This window comes from Suricata suricatta, chromosome 4, assembly GCF_006229205.1.
Source record: "Suricata suricatta isolate VVHF042 chromosome 4, meerkat_22Aug2017_6uvM2_HiC, whole genome shotgun sequence".
Lineage (NCBI taxonomy): Eukaryota > Metazoa > Chordata > Mammalia > Carnivora > Herpestidae > Suricata > Suricata suricatta.
In genome coordinates, this window is record NC_043703.1 from 59893267 (window position 1) to 59910812 (window position 17546).

General features: G+C 48.3%; 1 protein-coding gene across 1 annotated transcript; it reads right to left on the bottom strand.

The window, feature by feature from the left end:
• Positions 1–11028: 11028 nt before the first annotated feature.
• On the bottom strand, positions 11029–16831 carry TMEM272 (transmembrane protein 272). The gene is given in 4 exon segments (XM_029938469.1): positions 11029–11042; positions 12430–12505; positions 12507–12716; positions 16727–16831. Coding segments are annotated over 4 exon segments (405 nt in total).
• Positions 16832–17546: the final 715 nt, after the last annotated feature.

A 17546-nucleotide genomic window follows, 5' to 3' on the forward strand; every position in this document is an offset into this window, starting at 1 on the left:
GGCGGACGGACGTGGTGGGGCCCGCGCTCCCGGCTCCCCGCCCGCCGGGGCCGCCCGCGGTTACGTCATTCCAGTTACGTAAGAGCCACTGACCCCTCTCTACGGGGAGGGCGGCGGGGTCTCCAGGTCCCCAGCGCAGCTCCGTAAGGCTTTGTGCCGAGCGCCCACTGCAACCCCGGCCTCAGAGCAGGGTGAGGGAGGGAAGACCCTGCTGCGGGCGGCACTTAGGGCCACACGGTCACCTCGGGGTTGAAGCTGGGCGTCAATAAGTATCTGAGGAACACCTGTCTGCTGGGTATGGCTGGGATGCAAAGATGGCTGGTAGACTTTGCTTCCCTAGGAAATCATGTGGAATAAAAAGATAAGGCGTAATGTTATTAACAAGATTTCTCCATCCGATGAGTTTTAGCATAGCATTTTCCAAGTTCCAACATATCTTGTTTCATGTAATGCCCTGGGTAACTTTGCCAAGATCTAACTCCTGTCTCCAGCAGGTGCAAACAGTCAGATTGGTGAGGGCAACACACTGACAGCTGGCAAGAGGCAGGGCTGGGTTCTCCCACCGGAGAGCTCAGGCTGTCTTCAAGTCTGAACTTTGGCCCACCAGTTCAGCAACTTCATGCAATGCCAGGGAGGGCCACTTGATCTTCTCCAGATCTCCATCAGCCTCCCCCTCCCCCAGACACCCCCCCGAAAACATACAGTGTAAGTAAAGCCTGGTTGTTGTGCCAATGTAGATCCCAGTGAAGGCATCCAGTCCCCTCCTGGGTCCTCCTGGGCAGGAATCAGGCATCCCAATCCGAAGCTGACCTCCATCCCTAACTGAGGGATAGGTCACTTAGTTAAATTCTGTACTGGTTTACCCAACTCACCCGGAGACAGAGCCTCTCTTACATAAGATGTGCAGACCAGCTGGCTTAATGGCCTCATTACCTAGGATGTAAGATACAGGATCACTGCCCTCCACCCCCACCAGGCGGATATGGCTTTACTTCAGAGTAACTTTTGAAAGAAGTTTCCCCAGAACAGTTTGTTCGTCTGAACAGCACTGTGAAGTCCCACACTGCACTGCTCTTATTCCTGACAGAGTGATGAAAGGGAGTTTAAGCAAGTGGCATTCTGGAAAACCACCCAGCCTGGTGTGACTTTCAATACCAGTCTGGTTTGGCTGGGAGAATATTTTACATTCCCAGAGTTACACAACTGTGCTTTGTATACTCTGCTTTGTGTCAGTGATAGAAAAGGTGTCTGTCTGCCCCGAATCCCTCTCACCGCCTTGGAAATAGGCTTTTGGCTCACAGAGAGGGTGAGAAGTTTTGAACCACAGAGTCTATTGAGGGTCTCAGCAGCACCTTGAAGTAAATGGATGGGTGGAAACCCAGCTGTCACCCTGGCGTCCTGGGCGTGCTGCGTGACCACTCAGTCTTAGTTCTCTTATTTGTAGATGGGAAATGAATATGCTCACCTCACGAGATGGCAGTGATGATTAGACACATGGGTAAAGAGCCTAGCAAAACGCCTGATCTCACCTGAAGTGATCAAAAATGTTCGCTTCCCTCCATTTTTCTCTGCCTTCCTTTCTCTCTTTACATTACGGCCATGCCGTGTACATGCAGTCGATCATCCAGGAGTGCACGAAGCATGTAATGTTTATCCTTAAATCAACAACTATCCACAGGGTATCTAGTGTGTGCGGTACACTCATTTCTTGGGAGGTTTTTAGGACAAGACAAGCCCCATTTCAGAAGGGCCTTCCACTCTCCCCAGCTTGACAGGGAATATGTACACAAAAAGAAACAAAGGACAGGGAAGGATTAAAGGGAAAGGGTTCCATTTAAGTAGGAGTTAGCTGAGCTGGATTTTAGTTCTATTTCTGACTCCCAGTGTTATGTGGGGTCACAATAATAAAAATTTATTGAGGGCTTAATATGCGTCAAGCATTGTGGATTGATTATCTCACTTAATCCTTACAATGACCTAGTAAAGTTGCTCTCAATAGTATCCCCATTTTGCAGATGAGCAGACTGAGACTTACAGGGGTAAGTCACCTAGCTGAAGTCATAATATCCATCCTGGAGCCGTACTATATAGTAGCAAGTCCCTTGGCCTCTCTAGGCCTCCGTCTTCTCATCTAAATGAAAGGGGGATTCAGATGACATGTGAGACCCCTTCTAGCTCTGACTTTCTTTATTTAATAAGAGAATTACATACAAATTTTAAGTAACTTAGGCCCAAGGTGCTTTTACAAGTGACCTGAAGTGGGGACAGCTGCTTTATTTCACGGAGGTAGAGAGGCTCTAAAATATTTCTTATGTGTCCTTGTTTCCGATTTGCCACGCAATAAGCCAAACAATGAAATCCTCCTCCAAAGCTCCCTTCCAATTGATTTAGAGTCCTGAAGCTAATTTTGACCAAATTGGAAGGAGAAGCAGAAGGTGTGGCCTAAGAAAATCATGGCTTCCCACACAAGAGATATACATGATGGGAAGTCTGCACACACACACACACACACACACACACACACACACACACACTCACACTCACACCGATGCTCACGTCATCTTCTACTGAAGCTCAGTACCAGTTTCTCCAGCGCAGTTGTCATGGCAACACCAGCTGCCAATGAGATCATGGAAGACAAGGTTATAATGGCAGTGGTGCCTTAATATTTTACCTGGCAATCTCACATAGATAGTAAGATGAATAACTATAAATCATAAATCCATAGGAGGCTCAGGCACTTCTCTTTGTATGTGTTTAATGTGCACTTGTGGGTGGGGAGGAGAAATGAGAGCAAAGGGGAAGGAACGGAAAGAAAGGGAAGATGAGGCAGGGAGTGGGGAAGAAGATCTCTGAGGCTGATCTGCGCAGTGAAGGTCATGCGCAGGTCCTGAAACTGTTTGGACATGGATTAAAGTACCGGTCTCTTCTGTAACGACAGCCAAGGGTTAGGGGCTCCCAGCCCTAATCACAGAAGTCTGATTGCAAGAAACCCAAGGCAACTGTTTTCTGGGGGTCACATTAACGGAGGAGAGAAGCAGCCCAGGCAAGAAGTACATGGCAGACAATGACCCCTCCATGCAGCGGCTCACACAGTCACCCAGCAGGAGGCTGGACCCCATTTAGGAACACCTCCCGAGTCCCTTGATGCCCACTGGTTTTTACAGACTGGTCCACTCCAGGGCTGTCTGCTGTCCATCTGAACCAACTTCCTTTGATTTAAGGGTCTCCTTCCTTTCACAAGAAACTGGTCATGGTGAGGGGGTTTCTACTAAGAGCTTCAGTACCAGGGAGCAGGAGTGGGAGAGAGACTCAGTTTACACTGAATACCCTTGGAGGGTTTGAATTTTGTATTGTGTGCATGAATTACCTATTCAAATAAAAGACACGCCAAAGTCCACCTTGTTTCCCTTGTCCGCCTCCCGAGCACTAGACATGGTAGTGGTGAGATGGGCCAAGGTCACGGCAGTCGTGAAGCCAGGGTAGGGGCAGTCTCCATGTAACTAAGCTGATGAAAGAAATGATTTCCTGCAAATGGGGCTCGTGTCGATCTGAAACTCTCATGGAGTCTGTTTCTAGGGCTTTAATTTTATCAGAAGCAGGTTCCATTCCCAGTACAAAGGCAGAGGAGTCAAATAAGAGCCTGGAGGCCATCAGGGAGTTTGTTATAGCTGGCCCTCACCTGCTTCCTTGATCCCCCTGCTGGCTCAGGAGAAGGGCCACCGGTAAGGCAGGGAGAGACCACAGACACTGAGTGCCAGGAACTGGCTTGAAAGACACCTCTCTGACACCTCTTCAGAGGAGACACTAGACCTCCTTGAGCCTCAGTTTCTTCTCTACCCAGCAGCATAACTGTCCAGTCCTTACAGCACAGTAGTGAGGAGGAAATGAAAACATTTCTTCCTGTGGCTGCCTGGGTGGCTCAGTCGGTTAAGTATCTGACTCTTGATTTTGGCTCAGGTCATGATCTCAGAGTCTTGAGACTGAGCCCTGTGTCAGGCTCTGTGCTGATGGCTCGGGAGCCTACTTGGGATTCTCTCTCTCTCTCTCTCTCTCTCTCTCTCAGTCTCTGCCCTTCCCCCACTTGCACAACTCTCTCGATGTCTCTTAAAAAAAAAAAAGGCTTGTATTAATAAGACTGAAGCACAGAGAATTTCAGTAGCAGGTCCAAGATTGCACCAGAATCTGGGATGTAGCACAACCAGGATTCCAACCAGACAGTCTGGGACCAGACCCCACAGAGTTAACCCATTTTCTGTAAGAACCCATTTTCTTCTTTTAGTCACTTCCACAAGGCTGGAAACTTCCACTACTATCTCCTGACCTTTTTGTGGTTGGTTGATTGGCTCCGGTGTTCAGATGGGTCACTTCTAGTTCCCTGCCCTCCATTTCACACTCCACCCCCACCCCCGACTCCCCACAAGTCAGAGGGGCTGGGAGACTGAAGGCGGGGCATTCTAGGGGTGAGGCACTGAGACCTGCGGTCAGCTAAGAGTGAGGTTGGGTGTTGAGCCTGTGAGCATGTGTGCCCTTATATACACATGGAACAACTCTGCCCTCGCCAGTGAGTTCTGGGCCACTCGGTCATCCTGGGGAGGTTTGGAGAGACTGAGGAATACACTAGTTCCCCTTTATTTTCTTATTGTGGGAAAATGTACATAACATAAAGTTTACCATCTTAATCATTTTTAAGTGCACAGTTCAATAGTATAAAGCACATTCACATTCTGCCATCACCACCATCCATTGCCAGACTTTTTCATCTTCTAGAACTGAAACTCTGTCCCCATTAAACATTAACTCTCCTTCCGGCCCCCAGGCCCTGGCACCCATCACTCTCCTTTCTGTCTCTGTGACTTTGACTATTCTAGGTTCCTCATATTAGTAGAATCATATAGTATTTGTCCTTTTATGACTGATTTATTGCATTTATCATAATGCCTTCAAGCCTTCTCTATGTTGTAGCATGTGTGAGAATTTTTTCCCTTCTTTAAAAAAATTTTTTAAACTTAAAAACATGTTTATTTTGAGAGAGAGAGGAAAAGAGCTCAGGAGGGGCAGAAAGAGAGGGAGAAAGAGAGAATCCCAAGCAGGCTCCACCCTGAGCGTGGAGCCTGACTGAAGGGCTCAATCTCATGACCATGAGATCATGACCTGAGCCAAAATCAAGAGTCAGACACTTAACTGACTGAGCCACCCAGGTGACCCAGAATTTTCTTCCTTCTTAAGGCTGAATCATATTCCGTAGGAAATCCACTGCAGTTGGCTTATCCACTCATCTGCTGAGGGACACTTCGCTTGCTTCCATCTCTTAACTATCATGAAGAATGATACCAATCATTCAATGCTGAATATTGAGTCCAACTGTCTTTTCAAGATCCTGCTTTCAGTTCTTCTGGGTGGGTAGCCAGGAGTGGAGTTGCTGGCTCACGTGGCAGTTCCATTTTTAATTTTTTTGAGGCAACTTCATACGGTTTTCCATAACAGCAGCACCATTTCACATTCCCACCAACATGGCGCAAGGGCTCCAATTTCTCCACATCCTCACCGACACTTGTTATTTTCTGGTTTCTGGTGTCATGGCTGCAGGGTGGCCCTCTGAACGGGTTGAGAGGGTGCCCCCTTGTGTTCTGTTGTGACTTTTTGTTCTGTATCTTAAAATACTTTTTATAGTTTCTGGGATATCTGGGTGCTGCCTCCATCTTGCAATCATAGCTTAGGATACCTTAATTATACACGCACACTCACACACATGCAATATTGAAAGGATGGCTTGCTGCTAATGTAGGAGGTTTTGTGGATGTGCATAATTTAGAAGCAGCTCAACTTCTTTTCTCTCACCAGTTATTTAGAAAAATTGTTTTAATGTTAATAAACCTTTTTTAAACATTTATTCATTTGAGAGAGATACAAGCGGAGCATGAGCCCAAAACGGGCAGAGAGAGAGGGAGACGCAGAATCTGAAGCAGGCTCCAGGCTCTGAGCTGTCAGCAGAGCCCAATGCGGGGCTAGAACTCATGAACCATGAGATCATGATCTAAGCTGAAGTTGGATATTTAACTGACTGAGCCACCCAGGCACCCTACCCCTTAGCATTTTAATCCATTGGTGGGGACCAACCTGAGATTCCCTCAGGTGAGTCACATGGCTGTTATCCAAAAGGCTCAGCAACTAATTTCATTGGGAGTTTTGGTTCAGTTGGGCTCATTTGACTGGGCACACCAGGGGACAATGACAACTGCTTCCCCCAGTGGACCTCTCAGTTGCTCTATTGGCAAGATAAACTGTCACATTACTGGTTTTTTCCATTTTGATTCACAGAAATGACAGACCATACCAGTAACAGAGAATGTACGTTTTTACGTGAGTCTTATGATTATTGGTCATTTTTGAAAGCAGATCTCTTTGCATTGAAAAGGGAAAGAAGTTCATGATGTAGCAAGTGGAAAAAAGCAGGGTGCAGAATAATATGAATCATTTGATGTAATTGATTCCTAAATATGCATAGACGTGTTCTGAAAAGGTACTAGAACATTAGCATGGCTACCTTATGGAAGACTGGGCCTGGGTGTTGGGGAAAGGTGTGAAATCCTTCATATCTTATTATACCCTCTGACACTACTTGAATGTTTAGCCATAAGCGTGTATCACATTTTAGGAAAATAAAAGGGCTTTATACTACTGATTTTTCTCCTGCCTCCTGCTATGGACAAACAGCCCTGTCCCAGGTCGGGTTCCCTGGAGGCAGAGCCTGGGGGTGGAGCTTCATGGAAAGGGGCGTGCTGCGGGAGTGGCCTTGGGGAAACAAATATGCAAGTCAGGGAAGAGGAAGAAAATGGGAAAGGATGTGGCTTCTGATAAAGCCTGGCCAGATCCCGCGGAAAGCTCTGGACTGTGAATGACAAGACAGAGCTTGACCTGCCCTGAACCAAGGGAGTTGGCCTTGTACTCTCTCTTCCCCCACTCGGTCCTTAGCTATGAGCAACTGCAATATGTTGGGGGGCCGAAAGGCAGGTGAGTCTGGGGCGCGTCCTGGCAGGCTGGCTCTGCTAACCCTGAGGGGGGTTCCAGGAAAGGCTGCAGGTGTGAACCATCAGCTGCCACACCTGCTGCAGCCGGGGCGCCCCCGTGGGCGGGCACAGGGAGTCCCAGCGGCTCTGGGACACAGCTGCTTCCCCAGTGAACTGGGAACTTAACGGACCCTGGCTTCTTTATAAACAAACTTAAAGCTGTAAATCAATGTGTGAACGCCTTTGTGTGTGGGTGGGGGGAGCTATGGAAAAGCACAGGCTACAGGACATTTTAAAGCTGAAATATTCAAATGAAGAAATAAAAAGTAAAAAAAAATGGTTTGGAAGAATTCAATCAGACTGCAAGATTTTTGCAATTGCAGGGAAAATCATCAGAAGGCTGGAAGGGCTCAGAGCTGCTGACCAGGGCCAGAGCCTTCCAGGAAGTGAGTGCTCTAACCTGGGTGTTGATGGTGGGGAAAGACTTTTTTTTTTTTAATGGTTTTCTTTATTTTTGAGAGAGAGAGAGAGAGAGAGAGAGAGAGAGAAAGACAGAGTGTGAGTGGGGGAGGGAGGGGCCGAGAGAGAGGGAGACACAGAATCCAAAGAAGGCTTCAGGCTCTGAGCTGACAGCACAAAGCCCAACACAGGGCTTGAACTCACGAACCGCAAGATCAGGACCCAAGCCGAAGTCAATTGCTTTACCGACTGAGCCACCCAGGTGCCCCCCGCCCCTTTTTTTTCTTACTTCACAGATGATGTGTATCTCATTATTGATTGATCTGCCTTCTGCTTTGGTTGTTGAGAAAGTTCAGATCTGGATTTGAATTCAGGACTAAGTAATCCAGGGAAAAAAGGCAAATAAAGGCAGAGATTGATCTTGGAGGGTGTATTGGAAGGCCCCAAATTTCATCAGCTGCCTTGACATATTTAGCCTCCTAGAGGCCCAGAGGCCTAACAGTGAGTTCCCTGCTCTTACCAGGTACATCCCCCACGAGGCAGGAAAGGCTGCACCCCACCCACTCCTCAATGTGACAGGTTTGACCTCCGTGCCAGCTTCAGATGTTATTCAAACAAGCCCATCACGTTTTCCTGCCAGCCTCCAAGTGGCCCTGCATGGCGTGCTGCGTCCTTCCCCTGGGCTGTGCATACATGGGACCCGTGAGCCACCATCGCTCTCCTGCGTCCAGCAATCAACAGTTGTGTGCTCCGCCATCTCCTGGCATTCAGGGAAAGGGACCCCCCTCTCACCAATGGGGATGAATAGGAGGCAATCGGAACCAAGACATTCTGAGTCATGAGACTTGAGTGCCCTTATTAGAACTTGCATGTGTGCAAAGTCTTACCACTTCACCTGGTGCGGTACCAGCATGCAGAAAGTGTGGGCTGTCTTTGCCTATAAAACTTTACTTCCATTCAACTCAGTAAGAAAGTTTAAAAACTAACTGATCTAACAAAGATAGTGCTGCAGAGAAAACAGCAGAAGATGCATTTGAGAAACACCCACCTGCTATTTCACGTCTGCGGGCGATAGCAAGAGGCTGGCTCCTCTTGGCTAAGATAAGTTGGCAGCAATAAACCAGGCTGACCTCAAAAGTGAACTATTGAAATCTGATCTCTGTAAAAGAGAGATTTGCTTCCTTCTTAGTTCCATACTCATAAAAAGAGAAATTACCACTAGAGTAAATAAGGATTTTTTATGAGTTCATTTTTCTAGAATCCACTATGAACTCGTCTGCCCACCTGAGGATTACAAGTTTTATGGAGCCAAATTTGCCTTGAACAGGCCCCTGACGGTTGTTGGCTCCTGTGTACAGTCCGTGCCCATGGTAATCCCGCTGGAGGAAAGAACAAGAGAGCGTCCCAAGGCCTGGAGAATTATCTCCCCCAGGGCACTCAGGGAAGGCACCGAGGAACAATTGTACCAAGTTTATGTCATCAACAATGAAAAACGCCCACAAGGAAATGAAGCACAAGATTCATTTATACACGAGTGAAAGTTATTGACCACTTTGCCTCTTCTCGTGCTGAGACGGATGGAAATAACACGAAATACTAGGCTAGCCCCATAGTGCCCTCATGCTCACAACCACGATGGAACAGTTCGGGGTCAGTCTGTGACTCCTGTGTGGCCTGAGTGCACATGTGCGGTCCCCTGATCCACAGAATCAGAGTCTCTGGGGACCATGCTTCTGCAGGTTCACCGAGGTCTGTGAACCACTGGTGCAGTTGGCCCCAATGCAATGGTCCCTTTTTCCGGTTTCTTTTAGCACTTTTAGGTTCAGATGTTATGTTAATTTCTCCCGGAAAACCATTCCTGCAAAGAAGGGATGGCTGACTTTTGGGTCACTCTTGGCTAGGTACTTTCATTCTGCCAGTGTTTGCAGTCCACTTAGCACCAGCGCGGAATGTCTACACTCCAAGCCTCTGGATAATAACTCTGAACCTCCCACATTCGTCTTCCACCAAAAAGCCCAGATGAGGGAAATTATCCTAAAAGGGAAATCACATAAAGGACATGCCGCTAATCACTTCCTAGACCCTCTTATAGTTCTTTCTGGGTGAAGCCAGATCTTCACAGAACCGTCATCACGGACCATTTGCCTTGGCCGCAGAACTTCTTTTCTGAAATGTGCCTTGTTGTAACCACTTCACCGTCTGTTGAAGGAGGTCCGAATAAATTATAATTCAAAGACTGTTCATGTCTTTGTATAGTATGCTGAAGATGTCACTCATTGAATCACACCACGTTCCCTCTAGGAATGGACACATGTGAATATGGTCTTTCAGACTTAACCCGTGTTTCTCTGAGGGCACATATTTTTTTTACTCCACAGAAAATGCGCAGTTTGTAGCTGATGATCATATTTTCCTTACCTCTTTGGTGGCAAGGAAACTCAAATCCAAAAATGTAGTCCAGGCCTTTAGTAATTATCGAGGGCCTACGACCAAAACTCTCCTTTGCACGGGGAGGGGGGGCGGGGGCACCTGTGAGAGCCATCACACTTCTTCACCAGTCCTTCTAGGGTGAGACTCTAGTGTGTTGGTGTAGGGGGTAAAAGAGGTTGAAAACCTCTGCTTTCTAACTAACCATTTTAGTTTTTCCTATTGTTTTAATGTTTATTTTTGAGAGAGAAAGAGCAAGTGGGGGAAGGGCAGAAAGAGAGGGAGACAGAGGATCTGAAGTGGCTCTGTGCTGACACAGAGAGCCAGATGTGGGGGCTCAAACTCGTGAACTATGACATTATGACCCAGGCTAAAGTCAGAAGCTTAACTGACTGAGCCACTCAGGCATCTCTCCTATAGTTTGATTTTTGGCTATATATTTTTCCTTTAATGTTATTGACTGAAATACAGCATTTATTTTTTTTAATTTTTTTCCCCATGTGTATTTATTTGTGAGAAAGAAGAGACAGACTGTACACTGGGGAGCCTGCCTCTGCAAAGGGGAGCCAGATTCTGTACGTACGGAGGCTGGCTAGCCATTCTCCTCCATAAGTACAGAGTCTGGCTTTGCCTAACTATATAGACTTGGCTTCCTTTTTTGGACATTCAAGTCCTGCTCAGGAGTTAGTATCAGATATGTGAAGTGTACTGGTTGATGTGTGGCCTGGATTGAGCTTACAAATGGGCTCTGTTGGTTTTCCTTTATGTCCAAATAGTAGCTAAGTGACTGCAAGTGCCTGGTGAGTCACTACCTAAGGAAGGCAGGGTGGAAGGGGGAACACTTCCCTTGCTCTGGTGTCTGAGCCCCCAGCGTGGAGAAGGTGATGTGGGGCGCAATGAGAGTGACTTCGGGCATCCCAGATGATGGCAGGAACTTGGGGGTTGTACACCCTCTGATCTTCCAAGGCTCAGGCGAAAATGAAAACAGCAAAGCCCCAGAGGGGTAGGGGCAAAGTAAGGGCTTTCTGCCCTTTGCCTGGCAGAGGGCGCTTCCAGCACCTTCCTCCTACCTGGGAGGAACCTGGACCAAATGTAGCAGCAGGTGACAGATGCCCAAACTCAACGTGAGGTCCTACATCTTCTTCTCTGAAAGCATGAAGAGGAGTGAGACTTTTGGTTTGAGCCCACACTGATGGCCGCTCTGGGGTTGGTTTTATTGTAAAGCACCCCACCTCCACCTGTGGCACAAAAGCAGGCAAGTAGCTCAGCACCATGTAAACATACAGAGGGTGCGCACGTGCTGTGATAGAAGCACAATTATGAAGGTGCCACTGTCCCCCCAGGCGGGCACTGCCCCTAGAAACACACACGACAGAGTCTTCATCCAAGATTCTAAAGATCGGTGCCCCCCCCACCTCCCATGGGGCCACATGGCCTGATCCCACAGCTCCCAGGAACTTCATTCCTAACAACAGCAGGAGGGATATTCGTGTTTGCTCTCTGGTGTCATCCTGAACTTCCAGACAAATGGATTTGCAAAAGGCTTCCCAACCCTAACCTGATGTCAAGTAGGTTTGCTACTGTAGCATATTTAAAGTCAGAGACCAAAAAGCACCCACATTAATGAAACCACATGAAACCTGGCCAAACTCTACCTGAAACTGGTTTGTGCCATCAACAAATTAGAGAGATGTACACTGATAGCCGGGGAAAGAAGCAGACTCAGGCTAAGCAAAGAATTTGCAGTAGCGCTACCCAAGGCACACGGGGAGGGCACACTGCTCCCTGTGATGCCAGGCTCACAGGCCAGACCAGAGCCCCAGGGCACTGACTCCCTTGACTTTGGCAACGTTTATAGCTGTCCTTGGGATGCCCTTGCCTGTCTGATCAAACCCTTCTGATTTGGGGCTGGGAAAGAGAGGTAATTCACTTTCCCAAAAGACACCTGGGGTCATTCAACAGGGGCACCTTTCTCCTTTTCACAGCAAAGTCACCAAAGTGAAGCTAAGATATGTCTTGTTTGAAAGATCTACCTTCCGACAACTTCAGGTCGCCCATGGCTGAGTGACAGCATGGCTACAACAGTAACAGCAGCAAACCTTGCTCTTGTGATCATGGAAACAGCCTGTGATTCGAAAGTCTCCCATTCTTTGCCTCCCTTGCTTCATCCCCTCGTGAAAAAAAAAAAAAGAAAGAAAGAAAAAATAAAAGAAAAAAGAAAATCCCTCTGCACACTCCTGTGTACAAAAGTCCCACTCTGAAAAGAACCACAGTGGGTCCCCCAGGCCTGGGGAGGGAAGCGCTTCTTTAGTCTGCCTAGGCTATGCAGAGCATTTTGGTGGTTTCTTCACTGCCTGTAGGGAAGTCATACTGCTGTCCTCTTCTTGCAATTGTGCGCGCGCGCGTGTGTGTGTGTGTGTGTGTGTGTGTATTTGCATATGCATGCGAGTGTGTGGATTTGCGCATGCGCGTCTGTGTGTCCGTGAGTGCCGGCGCGGGGGACTTTCCGTCTTCATTGACAACGAGTCTCCACCTGGACCCCACGTGGACACAACCACTGCCAGGATGACCCCCACTGCGAAGAGGTCCAGGGTTTTGTCACAATACTGTATGCAGAGGCTGCTGGAAAGCGGGACTAAAATCAGGCAGGTGAACAGAGGAGGCCCGGTGAGTCCCCAGAATGTACCAGAGGAAGAGGAAGAGGCCGAGGCTGCGGTGGACATAACACCCGCACACGGTCAGCCTCCAGGGACATCCATCATCGTCTCTGTCGTCCATCACCTCGGCCGTGGCCACAAGCCGCCTCAGCCTGGTGGAGTCCTACAGTGAGAGGGATACCTGGGTTGTGGTTGTAGTGGTGGTGGTGGGGGGGTGCGGGGTAGCAAAGGTGGGAGAGGAGAGGGAATAGGAGGTAGGAGAGAAACAGCAGGAGAGAGAGAGATTTAATATGCAAAGTGCCCACACTAGAGTTGGAAATGCCGCCAAGGATCGAAATTTAATTTTGAAGAATTAGAACTGGCGAGAATGAAGGCATCAGTCCTTAGTCAGCATCCTTGGTGGCATTTTCCGTTTTGATGTGTGAGCTGCTTTGGGCAAGGGATAAGTGGACTGGAATCCATCTCCACACCGGGAGTCTCACTGCTGCTCTGGTTTGCTTCATCATCCTTGAGGTCATCCCTGGCCTTCCTGGCTCCAGTGACCTGCTCCCCTCCTCCCATCACCACAAACCTGCATGTGGTCATCAGCTGAAAGTGCCCTCCTCCCTCCCCCTGCTAAATGTCTGTTATGGCAGCAACTCAGTCCATGGCATATTGTCATGGCCGCCTGAGCTAAGACAGATACTAAGTGCTTTCATTTTTAGGCAGATTGTCTTATTTCAAACAACGCTATGGAAATGCACATTACTTTCCTTGCTTTAGAAACAAAGGAGTTGAGGACCAGGACGGTTAAGGATTTGGGCCAATTCACGCATGTAAAAAGTGGAAGATCCAAGCACCAGGTCTGTCTTCAGACAAAGCTGAAGACCATTTCCACCACGCCATTCTGTCTCTCAGCCTCTTTCAGTAGCTTCCCTCTTTGGTGACCCTCACAAATGTGACCCAGGCCCTGGCCTCACCCACCTAGAGGCTGATGGTGGCCTCTCTGCAGTTCCCTTCCAGAGCTTTCCTGCAGACTTCAGACACGTGTGAGGCTCCACCAAGGGTCCTCAGGGCTCATAGACATATGAGGACATAACTTGTTACCTTCCATATTCCTCTCTTTGGGTGATGCTGTCCAAGCCAGAAACCCGGGAGGCTCCCTGCGCCTCCCCTGGCGAAAGCAATCAGTAGCTCCTGTGCTGGCGGCACCCCAGCGATTCTTTCCCCACGAGGAGGAAGAGACGGGGTCCAGCTGTGATTGGTTCACCTGCCGACTTGTTCACGGCTTTCCTCAGTCGCAACACGTGCTTTGTGCCTCAGGGGTGCCTTTTGCTCTGCGCTGTGGTCCCCCTGCGCTGTCTTCTCACCCTGGTTCACTGTGTCTGCCCAGTCACTGTGCTCTGCAGTTATGACCGGCAGCCAGGGCAGACTTTCCTTCGACTGTCCCAGCACACTTCCAGCACACATGACTTTGCGACACGGGCGCCTGGTCCTGATGCTAGAGAGCCACCCAAGAGGCCCCCTGCCTTGCGAAGCGCAGACCCCAGCAGATGTCCCGCAACTTCTGGGCCACTTCACAGGCCTGGTCGGTTCTCGATGCTGTGGAGTCTTTCCTCCTGATTTTTTGTTCCTCGTATTCAAAACTCCTTTCTGATACAAGTACCTGCCTCAAAAGGATATTGTGAGGACTAAATTCAAAGTGAGGCAAACCCCTTAGCACCGCACCTGGCACATTGTAAGCGCTCACTGGGTGGTAGAAACTATCACTGAGCAGTGGGATATTGGAAGAGGAGATGGAGCATTAGGTAGATAGTGGCCACTAAATCAGTGTTTTTGAAACTTCCTTTTTAACAAGGCCCTCAGTAACAAATACATTTTACATCACAACCTAGTCATTGAGAGACTGTGTGTCTTTGTTGGCTCAGAGAAGTCCTGGTACGGTGTTTTCCTGGCATGATTATTAAACCCATGTATACTCTCAAAAGGGTCCCAGTTTGGATTAAATTATATGGCCAATATGCCCAAACACACATGTGTATGTGTGTATCACACACATGTGTATATGTGTATCACACAATGCTTACTGGGCACTCTAATGTTTTCTGTTCTGTTTTTTTTTTAATGTTTATTTAGGGAGGGAGAGGGGGTAGGCACACAGAGAGGAAAAAAGAGAATCCCAAGCAGGCTTTGCACTGTCAGCACAGAGCCCGATGTGGGGCTCAGTCCCACAAACCGTGAGATCGTGACCTGAGCCGAAATCAAGAGTCAGATGCTTAACCGACTGAAGCACTCAGGCATCTCTCTATTCCAATTTTTTTTAATGGTCTCAACCTACTAAATCCATGTCGTGATCTTCTAGAGGGTCACGACTTGAAGTTCTTTCTGGTGACCCTGGGGAGTGTCCACTCACCGATGCTCCACTTTCTCTACAGTACATTGCAGCACTGTGGCACCACAGATGGGTTTTAGAAAGGAGGCTGGGCATTGCTGCAGTGTTCTGAGAGGGTTAAGGACAAAGCACTGGCACCACCAGCAGACTTCTCCGTCTGGGGATTCTATAAATCTGTTTGCTCTTGCTCTAACGGTTATGGACTCGCTGTGTATTACCTCGGTATGATGAGCACAAAAATTTAATTTGGCTTCAAACAGTTTTAGGTTGCCAGGAAAAAAAAATCAGGGCTGTTTATCAGGGCCCTCGTTTGTTCATTAAAATAAATTACCTCTGGGTTCTGGGCCGGATTTCATAAAGGGAAAGTTTGCCATTGTTAAGAGGAACAGACCCCATGGACGGGAACATCTCCGAAGGCAAGTTTCACTTCATGGCGCGACGGTGAGGTAGCCGAGTGAGAGAGGGCTGAGCAGAGGTAATTACTGCTGAAAACTTGGCCCTTGTTTTGAACATCTCTATGGCACTCAGTCCATTAGGGCTTTCCCCTCACGCCCTGGGGCCATGGGGGATAAGCAGCCCCACAGAGCAGAGAGCCTCTGGGGTTCCTTGGAGCTAAACAGAGTCCCAGCAGATCCTGTGGGGATGCTGTCTCAGGGTGGCAGGGGGAGGGGGAATCACATGTTATCGCACATTCCAGAACACTGCCCCCTGGACTGCTGTTAGGAGACAAGGGTGAGGTAACCTCACACACAAAAGGCTCCAAACACATGCCTCAAATCAGACATGGTACCCGTGACTTGAGCTGATGACCACTGATTGCATAGGAGAACAGCTGGACACTCCATTGATGTCCTAACCAATACCCTGACCAACACCACCAGCCAGTACTTTTGAAGACCCCGAGCGCCAGAAAGATGCTGGCAAAGAAATTAGACAGTGGGTCCAAATGAAATTTTATACATGGCACTCCTGGTGGTTTTCTTTTGTGCTTCATCTTCTGCAACCATTTTGGGAAAACGGATGCTTGTGTTTTCTGGCCTTTGATACAGGAAGCTTTGAGGGCCGCTTGGACAGTTGGGAAGGGTCACTGATGAACGCAGGTGGACCTACGATACCTTAGACCTGAGGTGCTTTGGACAGGTGGGACTTTTCTGCAGGCCAGGGATTTTGACTGGAGACTGGAGACTCTCCGGGATCCTTGATATTTTTTTCTTCTGTCACTTTTCCTGTTAAGACAGATGTCAGTACAGCCCAAGAGCAGATCGGCTCCCTACACTGACACAAGCTTGGGAGTCACAGAGAGGCACTCCTCCCCTGAACGTCCGAGTCAGACGTCTGATTGATGATTGCAGCTAATGGGTTCTCTGCCGGTCACCTTCGAGAACTAGGAGAAACACAAAAATAAGAGCTGCTAGAATCAAATACATTTGAACCAGATGCAAACTCCACTGCCCTACACAGGAACCTTTCTAAAAAGAAGCAGAGAAAGGCCAAGATAAGGCCAGTCCAATTCAAAGGTAGAATTAATTGGCAGTCAGTAACTCTTCTGCTTCAACTCTTGTCAGACCTAAGCCACAAATTAGCACATTGTGCTTGGGGCTGCAGGAAGGAAGCTACTGCAAAGATGCCCAGCTCTGGGTGAATGCTCCTCATCTGGAAAAATCCATGTCTCTGCATGCAGACCTCAGGATATTCCACAACCCTGTGGTTAGGGAGGGGAGCTGCACTGGCTCCCCTGTGAGTAGCAAACAATCAAAGGATGCATGCACGTGCCTGTAAGCTAAATTTCTGCAAGAAACTACAAATAGTAGATAAATATACGTCAACTTTAAGGCTCCAGTGACCCCACCCACTAGCAAATAGAGAGGAATGAGGGGCTGTATGGGGCAGTCCTCCAAAAACGTCATTCCTACAGAGGGGAGAGAACAAAAGAAGATCAAGAGACGTGCATTCAGGAGCTGAAAGCCAGCTGGGAAGACACAGCCGCTTCTGCTGAGGCCCCAGGGCTCCTCCCATAAACGGTAACCGGATCCCCTGCTTGGGGACCGCACCCAGTCCCACTGGCCACCTGATCTTCAGGATGCTCAGGGGACTAAGTGGCTGTCCCCACATGTCAGGCAGAGCGGGGACCAGCTATTGCTTTGTCTGGATATTAATTGACTGCCTCCTTTCTCAGTGGTAATTTTAATTCCCATAGCAATGCCTTCTCTATTTTTCTCCGGCCTCTGTCTTCTGGGCCTATTATTAACTAATGGTGATACGATATATTATTTAAAATACATGAAGGGGGGCACCTGCATGGTCAGTCATTGAGCGCCTGATTTGAGTTAGGTCATGATCTCGTGGTTCGTGGGTTCAAGCCCCGCGTTGGACTCTGTGCTGACAGCTCAGAGCCTGGAGCCTGCTTCGGATTCTGTGTCTGCCTGTCTCTTTCTCTCTGCCCCTCCCCTTCTTGTACTCTGTCTCTCTTTCAAAAATAAATAAACATTAAAAAAATTTTTTAAAAACCTAAAAAATATATATCAAAGAAATGCCCACTGCTCTCAGCGAGCAATCTGGCTCAAATGACCAGGCTTTGGATGTGTTCTAGCACACAGCTTGGCTGTGCACAGACATTGATTG